At 45.6% G+C, this 10,000-nt stretch overlaps 1 protein-coding gene across 1 annotated transcript in view; it reads right to left on the bottom strand.

The window, feature by feature from the left end:
* Nucleotides 1–250: 250 nt before the first annotated feature.
* Nucleotides 251–10,000, bottom strand: part of dpysl2a (dihydropyrimidinase like 2a) — a 29,645-nt gene continuing 19,895 nt past the window's right edge. The window contains exons 10-14 of the mRNA XM_078251672.1: nucleotides 8,794–8,935; nucleotides 5,928–6,098; nucleotides 4,551–4,730; nucleotides 2,034–2,232; nucleotides 251–660 (exon numbers count right to left, since the gene is read on the bottom strand). Of these exons, the coding sequence (XP_078107798.1) occupies nucleotides 569–660; nucleotides 2,034–2,232; nucleotides 4,551–4,730; nucleotides 5,928–6,098; nucleotides 8,794–8,935 (784 nt within the window). The 3' untranslated portion in view covers nucleotides 251–568. The remainder of the gene's footprint in view (nucleotides 661–2,033; nucleotides 2,233–4,550; nucleotides 4,731–5,927; nucleotides 6,099–8,793; nucleotides 8,936–10,000) is intronic.

The following is a 10,000-nucleotide window of genomic DNA, read 5'->3' as shown; positions in this document are numbered from 1 at the left end:
AGAAGGAAATATTCTGGAGCCTATTTTGCCGTCAATACTGCAGACGTTGTCTTATATTTATGCTTATGTTTATGGGAAACATACATGTGTACAGACAAGGCTAGCAGTCAGACACGTTTCTGGTGTGCAAAGACATAGAAAACGCCCACGCAGCTGACACGCCACGCTCACGCCACGCAGGCAGTGTGCAGGAGGTGTACGAAAGAGAGAGATTCTTCAATCTGGCATACTAAACTACATTTCTGTGCTGTATTATCACTGATATATTTAGTCATCCTTCAGAGGGTAAAAAACAAATAAAAAAAACCCCAGAAACAACAGAAAAGCTGCTTCAATTCACTTGATCCTTCCGTGACAATGGAATATGGCAGGAAAGAGGAAACTAAATGGAATAACGCTCTTTGTGAGTGTGCATGAAGTGACGGAGTGGTAGTGAGGAAGAAGAATGGATAGAGTGCATGTGTGTGTGTGTGGGGTGCAGATGTGACCAGATGTGATGACAGCAGTCAGAGCGGCCTCTGGTCCCACGCTGCCCTGCAGCCCCCCCGGGCCCGGCGGAGGAGAGGACTTATCCCAGGCTGGTGATGTTGGCTTTCCCACCGGGCGGAGCCACGATGCGCTGAGTGTTGCGACGAGGAACGTTGTCGTCAATTTGAGCCCCTAAATACAAAACATAAAGATATCGTACAATGTAACTCGGATGTCTTGTTGTGAACAAGTGCCAGGAATTAAAAAGGTAACTTCAGTATTTATCAACCTGGGGTCTATTTCCCTATGTTTGTGTGTGTAAGGGCCTTCGATGTTGGTCCAGTGTTAAGCGAGACCGAAGAGAAACAAGCTGCAATGTAACGTTAATGGACAATTGGGTCAGTTAGCGTCCACGAAAAGTTCTGTTGTTGCTGCTGACAGACTCAGATTATTATTCTAAGTGTCTGACAACATTATGAAAGGATCCCTACAGAGATAGACCTTTTAGTTAAAGAGGAAGATCCTTTTAGTTTAACATGAGACAGCCCCGAAATCACCATCACCAAACTACACCAGACTCCATGTAAATAATCAGGACTTTTAGCGTGTATAGAGCCAGCATATCTCCACCAGACTCCATGTAAATAATCAGGACTTTTAGCGTGTATAGAGCCAGCATATCTCCACCAGACTCCATGTAAATAATCAGGACTTTTAGCGTGTATAGAGCCAACATATTTCCACCAGACTCCATGTAAATAATCAGTACTTTTAGTGTGTATAGAGCCAGCATATTTCCACCAGACTCCATGTAAATAATCAGGACTTTTAGCGTGTATAGAGCCAGCATATCTCCACCAGACTCCATGTAAATAATCAGGACTTTTAGCGTGTATAGAGCCATCATATCTCCACCAGACTCCATGTAAATAATCAGGACTTTTAGCGTGTATAGAGCCAGCATATCTCCACCAGACTCCATGTAAATAATCAGGACTTTTAGCGTGTATAGAGCCATCATATCTCCACGTGTAAATGGGTGAATTAAGGGTTTATTTCAACCAAACCAGAGTGGTGATTGTTGGAACAGTGGAAAGATGAACCAAGACGGCTTTTGGTAGTTTTATTTAGTTTCTGTCCACTTTGAATGAAGTGTGTTTTACGATGATAAAAGTCCTGATTATTTACATGGAGTCTGGTGTAGTTTGGTGATGGTGATTTCGGGGCTGTTTCATGTTAAACTAAAAGGATCTTCCTCTTTAACTAAAAGGTCTATCTCTGTAGGGATCCTTTCATAATGTTGTCAGACACTTAGAATAATAATCTGAGTCTAGCATAGTAGTACCCCTAGCTCTCCCATTCAAAAGGCCATTTGACGCAAAAACCAGAATACGGTACATCTTAAAAGTGGTGTTTCCGTCCTAAATATGCTTTTAAACGATAGTTTGACTCAGGTACATTCACAAAAAGACCCTAGGTTGCATTTTGGGCGAGAGTTACGCTTTAAGAAACAAAAACATGGGAAAATAGGGTCGATTGCCCTTTAAATGTGTGCTGTCACTCACCAGACAGACTGAAGCCAGACTGGTGCAGGTTGCGCACCGGCTGGTGAGCGGGCTGCTGCTGCTGCTGCTGCTGCTGCTGCTGCTGCTTCACCGGAGCCGTCTTCACCACGGAGACCGTGGACGTCAGCTTGGGAGTCACAGTCACCTCACACACGGGCCCGTCGTACTGGCCTCGCGGGACGCCGCGCACCTCTGTGAGCTAAACAAACACACCCGACCCATCAGACCACCAGCTGGGTTAGTAAGGATGTAGTTTCTCTATGGACCTTTCTCACAGCAGACATGTTGACTTGTCACACACACACACAGACAGACAGACAGACACACAGACAGACACACACACACAGACAGACTCACAGACACACACACGCAGACAGACAGACAGACACACAGACAGACACACACAGACGGACAGACAGACACACAGACAGACACACACAGACGGACTCACAGACAGACACACACAGACAGACACACACAGACAGACAGACAGAGACACACACAGACAGACAGACACACACACACACACAGACAGACACACACACACACACACACAGACAGACACAGAGACACACACAGACAGACAGACACACACACACACACAGACAGACACACACACAGACAGACACACACACACACACAGACAGACACACACAGACAGACACACACAGACAGACACACACACACACACATAGACAGACACACACACAGACAGACACACACACAGACAGACACACACACACACACACATAGACAGACACACACACACACAGACAGTTGCTGCCTTTTTCTGTTGTTTTTCATTCATTATTGTTGTTGTTTCTTTGTCGTTGTAACTGACTCAAATTCAAACTTTTTGATTATTCGTTGCAGCTCTGAAACTCAAAACTTCTTAATACAATCTGAATTGTCCACAAAGTATTTTTGTAAAGGCTGTTAAATAGTGTAGAGTCACGTTTTGGTCAGAGCATTTGGACCTTTTATCACAGCAGACACGTTGACTTGTCGTAGTAGGAAGAGCTCAGCTGAACCTGATAACCTCAACGATGGCTCAGTTCCATCTAGTGTCCCAGTGAGCTACTTCAGTGAGTCAGCATGAACACCACCAGGACCTCTCCTAAGGGGAACGCAGCCATCATTAATGGTTCTGAATACACCTGGGCTGTTCCTACTATGACACGTCAACATGTCTGCCGTGAAAAAGGTCTATAACGGCAACTTCCAGGTCTGAAACGTGAAGCCAACGCTGAAGCTCCTCAAAGCTGCATCCACTGACTCCAAAAACAAGTCTTATACTGCAGCAATCTCTTTATAGAATAGCAGGGCTGGCATATGTATACGTGTGTGTGTGTGTGTGTGTGTGTGTGTGTGTGTGTGTGTGTGTGTGTGTGTCTGTGTGTGTCTGTGTGTGTCTGTGTGTGTCTGTGTGTGTGTGTGTGTGTCTGTGTGTGTCTGTGTGTGTCTGTGTGTGTGTGTTGGGTGTGTGTTGGGAGTGTGTGTGTGTGTGTGTGTGTGTGTGTGTGTTGGGGTGTGTGTGTGTCTGTGTGTGTGTGTGTGTGTGTGTGTGTGTGTGTGTTGGGGGTGTGTGTGTGTGTGTTGTGTGTGTGTGTGTGTGTGCGCATGTGTGTGTGTTGGGAGTGTGTGTGTGTGTGTGTTGGGAGTGCATGTGTGTGTGTGTTGGGAGTGTGTGTTGAGAGTGTGTGTGTGTGTGTGTGTGTGTGTGTGTGTGTGTGTTGGGAGGTTGGGAGTGTGTGTGAGTGTGTGTGTGTGTGTGTTGGGAGTGTGTGTGTGTGTGGGGTGTGTTGGGAGTGTGTGTGTGTGTGGGGTGTGTGTTGGGAGTGTGTGTGTGTGGGGAGTGTGTTGGGAGTGAGTGTGTGTGTTGGGAGTGTGTGTGTTGTGTGTGTGTGTGTTGGGAGTGAGTGTGTGTGTGTGTGTGTGTGTGTGTGTGTGTTGGGAGGTGTGGGAGTGAGTGTGTGTGTTGGGAGTGTGTGTGTGTGTGTGTGTGTGTGTGTGTTGGGTGTGTGTGTTGGGTGTGTGTGTTGGGTGTGTGTGTGTGTGTTGGGTGTGTGTGTTGGGTGTGTTGGGAGTGAGTGTGTTGGGAGTGAGTGTGTGTGTGTGTGTGTGTGTGTGTGTGTGTGTGTTGGGTGTGTGTGTGTGTGTGTGTGTGTGTGTGTGTGTGTGTGTGTTGGGAGGTTGGGAGTGAGTGTGTGTGTTGGGAGTGTGTGTGTGTGTGTGTGTGTGTGTGTGTGTGTGTGTGTTGGGTGTGTGTGTTGGGTGTGAGTGTCAGTGTGTGTGTGTGTGTGTGTGAGTGTCAGTGTGTGTGTGTGTGTGTGTGTGTGTGTGTGTGTGTGTGCGTGCGTGCGTGCGTGTGTGTGACGTGTAGTTCTGTTTCTGTAGAGCTGTACGTCAGGCTACGGCGTAGGTCGGTATCTCCACGTACATAGATTAAACACAGGACTGTAAGTCGGCCTTTAGTGCGCCTGCTCAGAGGTGCGACTACGTGGCGTTAGACCTCACCCTGCTGCGAGCCTTGATCCTCTTGTACACGTGGTCAGAGAAGGGTTTGCGGCTGACGTAGCGGCCGCAGCCCTCCGTGGGGTGAAGGCTGCCCTCCTCCAGCACCATCTTGCCCTGGCTGATCACCACCACCGGACCGCCACGCACTTCTGTGCCCTCGAAGATGTTGTACTCCACAGCCTGGGAAGAGAAGACAAAACATCAAAAACATCGGAAAAAGTGACAAAAACATAATTAAAAAAACACCCCAAAAAATGAAAAAAATGTTAAAAAAGTGGCAAAAACATAATTAAAAAAACGCCCAAAAAAATGAAAAAAAATGTTCAAAAAATGACAAAAACAATAAAAAAAAAGTGAAAAAAAGTGTAAAAAAAAGTTTAAAAAAAATGACAAAAACAATAAAAAAAAGTGAAAAAAAGTGAAAAAAATGTTTAAAAAAATGACAAAAACTTAATTAAAAAAACACCAAAAAAGTGACAAAAAAATGGAAAGAAATAGACAAAAACGTAGAGAAAAGTGTAGAAATAGAACAACAAAACGTTGAAATTTTGACCCAGAAAAACCCAAAGTTGCAGGTCGACGGGAAGACAACACAAAGGTTAGAAGATATCTTCAAGAAACAATAAAACTAAACGGCAACTATATTGCCATTTGTTTTTTATTTATATCACCAAATATTTCACTACTGCAAAAAAGGCGACAGCGTGAATTTCTGTCCACTCTCGTGGAGTTTCATTAAAGAGTAAGATTTAGCATATTTCCACCAGACTCCATGTAAATAATCAGGACTTTTAGCGTGTATAGAGCCAGCATATTTCCACCAGACTCCATGTAAATAATCAGGACTTTTAGCGTGTATAGAGCCAGCATATTTCAACATGTAAATGGGTGAATTAAGGGTTTATTTCAACCAAACCAGAGTGGTGATTGTTGGAACAGTGGAAAGATGAACCAAGACGGCTTTTGGTAGTTTTATTTAGTTTCTGTCCACTTTGAATGAAGTGTGTTTTACGATGATAAAAGTCCTGATTATTTACATGGAGTCTGGTGGAGATATGCTGGCGCTATACACGCTAAAAGTCCTGATTATTTACATGGAGTCTGGTGGAGATATGCTGGCGCTATACACGCTAAAAGTCCTGATTATTTACATGGAGTCTGGTGTAGTTTGGTGATGGTGATTTCGGGGCTGTTTCATGTTAAACTAAAAGGATCTTACTCTTTAACTAAAAGGTCTATCTCTGTAGGGATCCTTTCATAATGTTGTCAGACACTTAGAATAATAATCTGAGTCTGTCAGCAGCAAAAACAGAACTTCTAGTATAAAGTCTCAACATGTCTGGGACACATGAATGGTTAGAAACTGCAGAGTCTGACCAGGTTGTGGCTCTTAGCCGAGATGATCTTGGTGACGTCTGGGTCCCACAGCACGAGGTCGGCGTCCGAGCCCACAGCGATGCGCCCCTTACGGGGGAACAGGTTGAAGATCTTGGCTGCGTTTGTGCTCGTCACCGCCACAAACTGGTTCTCGTCCATTTTGCCAGTCACCTTTTAGAAAAACAAATATTATTAGGGCTTTATTCAACCAAAGAAAAGCTTGAGTCGACTGAAATACTACCGACTTTTCAACCAATCGGTTGGCCATTGGGGAACAAACATCTGCACGTTATATCTCTATATGAACTGAATCATCCACAGCTGGTTGTCCAGCAAAGCGTTTTCCTGATGCCGTTGCGTATTTAGACAAAGCTACAAACACTGTTGTTGTATTTTGGGCTACTATTAGATCCGTAGTTGAGATACACCTGATGGATTGTGGGTAACTCTAGCTTTGGCCATGCTGCTGTACAGTAAAGACATGCTTGTTGGACTAATAAAGGGTTAATGTTACGTCGTAGTCCAGGTTATGATAACATAACAGTCAGTTCCTCCAAAAAAAATGTGATTATTTGCATAACTCAATGCATAATCAGCCCAAGTCTGCATATTTATTCAATAAATCTGCGCATTTGTTCAAATACGCTGCATAAACTGCAGATTTCCGTGCAAAATATGCATATATGCTTGCATGATTTCATAATCCCCACATTTTCGTTGCAAAAAAGTCCCAAATATCTTAGCAGAAAGATGAAAAATGTCGCGTTTACTTCACACGAGAGCAGCCGTTTTCACCTGCTGCCATGAGAACGTTATGAAGAGACGTAATTACGCGACGTGAACGTCATCTCTAAAAGCTGCAGATCCCGCGATGAAGCCACGATGACATCACAGTTTCTGCAAGTTCCCGCAATTGCATAAATATCCCGCATATTCCATCACATCTTTTAAGAAAGCGTGACGCATAATCAAGGATTTTTGCCCAAAACAAATCACAAAAAAACTCATTTTTCTGGAAGGACTGTACAGTGAAGAATATAACAAACACCAAAGAGGCTTCGGGCCCTATCTTGCACTGGGGACGCAGAATTCTGGGAGTATTGCTATCCTGAGGCAGTGGGAAGTGATGGCACCATTGACCAACAAAAACCTGGTCTAAAGTCAATAACGCAGCATTTCATTGTTATTTTAACAGAGCATTAGTAAAATGCTCCTAGACTCGTGCACGGCACGTGCACACTATGCTTGTTACACACACAGGGACGCACAGCAGCACACACACACACACACACACAGGGACGCACAGCAGCACACACACACACAGGGACGCACAGCAGCACACACACACGCACAGCAGCACACACACACACACAGGGACGCACAGCAGCACACACACACACAGGGGCGCTCAGCAGCACACACACACACAGGGACGCTCAGCAGCACACACACACACACAGGGCCGCACAGCACACACACAGGGACGCACAGCAGCACACACACACACACACAGGGACGCACAGCAGCACACACACACACACACAGGGACGCACAGCAGCACACACACATGCAGAAGATTACAAATACAAATATTACGGAGCAAATCCTCCATCATAACAGCAATGCTCCAAGGTCCAAACGCGCCTGGCTTTTAAAGGGAATGGGAGATGATCTCTGATTGGTTGATTGCATGTTACGCCCAGAACACACCTCTGATTAATGAAGACACTAAGGTCAACCCTTTAGAAAGCCGATCAGAGCCGATACGGGCAGATCTCCTCCGATCCGAGATGATTTACGTCAGCTGAGCAGAGTTTGTGGCAGAACGTGAGTTCATTTGTGATGTTAGTTTTACTTGGAAACAAAGGAACAAATCCCCAACTCTGCTCTCGCTATAGCATCACCGTTTATTTACATAAACTTTAGAACCATGCGCCCGGATCACGGAGCCTTTTTATCAGCCGTCAAACTAGCAGAAGTGGATTTGGACACGCCCTAAACACACCTGCACCAGGCGCTTCACGCCGTGACCTCAGATCCTTAAAATAGGGCCCTGACCCTTATCTCTCTGCGACCAGAAACAGCTCAGCGCTGCATGTTTAGAGTTTGGGTTCTGGTCCTTTTTGGAGAGATGTCAAAATATACACATTAATGCACATTCCTTTTAACGCCAATAAGCAGTCCCTCCAGGATTTCGCGGCCTTTTTTTGGGATTGTTGCGGCCCAAAATGCCTGATTTTGTGGGAGCTTTTGTAAAATATTGCGATGTCTTTTGTATGTTTGTTGCAATGAAGTTGCGGGAGACGGTGAAAGTTTCAATTTCTTTAAAGATAAAAAGGAAACTTATTTTGGGGAGAATAACCTTACTCTGGGCTGAGATGCATGTCACTTTTTTTTTTAACATTTTGGTAGCTTTTTTCCTCTTTTGTTGTTTTTGTTCTGACTTTTTTGTGGCTTTCTCAGACATTTGTCACCTTTTTGTACATTTGTTGCTTTTTCTGACATTTTTGGACGCTTTTTGTCGCATTTTTGTTGACATGAAGCCCTACAAAAGTCATCAAAAGAGTTCCTTAGCCATCACAGCACTTAGGAAATCAAGAAAAACATTTTTCCTTGATTTCACAGCCTGAATATGAAAACTCTCTCTCTGCTTTTGGGGGAATTTCTGAGTCTCAGAGTTGGTAAATCTGCCATATGTCTGCTTTGAATGTCAGGTAATTGTAGTATAAAACACACTTTCTTGTGTTTGTGGTTTGGCGCACAACTAGGCAGGCCAAAATGTATATACGGGCTGGATCTAAATCTGCAGGGGGCCGGACTTGAGCTTGACACATGTGGTCTGAAAAGTGGGTCGCATCAAACTCACCACACATTTGTCCCAGATCAGGGACATCCTCTCCTCTGTGCCGTTGGTTCCCTCTGGGATCAGAGTGAAGTTATCTTTGCCTATCGCACGCTGAGAAGTCTGGTACGTGCAGTGGGCACTCCCGGTCACCTGCAGGTCCCCGCTGCAAAGGAAAGAAAGCAAGGAAACTAAAAAATATACCTTTCATTCTACGGCGAAGTCTCGTCACGAATCTTTGGTCTGAACTGGACTTCAGGGCGTTTTCACACCGACAGCCTTTAGTTTGGTTGAATCAAACTAGTGGTCGTTTGCCCCGCTGGTGCGGTTCGTTTGGGCGGGTGAGAACGCGGGAATCGAACTCTGGTGCGCACCAAAAGCGGACCAAACAAGCGTACAGAGACCTGCTTGAAGAGGAGGTCTCGCTACGCTTTCAATCCAACTCTGGAGCGGTTCGTTTGTGGTGAGAACGTGATCCGTACTCGAACCGCACCAACTATACGTACTCCCCAAGTCTGAGCTGGTGTCTCCTGTAGTCAGGTGTGTTCAGCAGTCTGAGCTGGTGTCTCCTGTAGTCAGGTGTGTTCAGCAGTCTGAGCTGACGTCTCCTGTAGTCAGGTGTGTTCAGCAGTCTGAGCTGACGTCTCCTGTAGTCAGGTGTGTTCAGCAGTCTGAGCTGGTGTCTCCTGTAGTCAGGTGTGTTCAGCAGTCTGAGCTGATGTCTCCTGTAGTCAGGTGTGTTCAGCAGTCTGAGCTGATGTCTCCTGTAGTCAGGTGTGTTCAGCAGTCTGAGCTGATGTCTCCTGTAGTCAGGTGTGTCCAGCAGTCTGAGCTGATGTCTCCTGTAGTCAGGTGTGTTCAGCAGTCTGAGCTGATGTCTCCTGTAGTCAGGTGTGTCAAGCAGTCTGAGCTGATGTCTCCTGTAGTCAGGTGTGTCCAGCAGTCTGAGCTGATGTCTCCTGTAGTCAGGTGTGTCCAGCAGTCTGAGCTGATGTCTCCTGTAGTCAGGTGTGTCCAGCAGTCTGAGCTGATGTCTCCTGTAGTCAGGTGTGTCCAGCAGTCTGAGCTGATGTCTCCTGTAGTCAGGTGTGTTCAGCAGTCTGAGCTGATGTCTCCTGTAGTCAGGTGTGTTCAGCAGTCTGAGCTGATGTCTCCTGTAGTCAGGTGTGTCCAGCAGTCTGAGCTGATGTCTCCTGTAGTCAGGTGTGTTCAGCAGTCTGAGCTGATGTCT

This window comes from Sander vitreus, chromosome 5 (genome assembly GCF_031162955.1).
Source record: "Sander vitreus isolate 19-12246 chromosome 5, sanVit1, whole genome shotgun sequence".
Lineage (NCBI taxonomy): Eukaryota > Metazoa > Chordata > Actinopteri > Perciformes > Percidae > Sander > Sander vitreus.
This window is presented reverse-complemented; position numbering and strand designations above follow the sequence as displayed.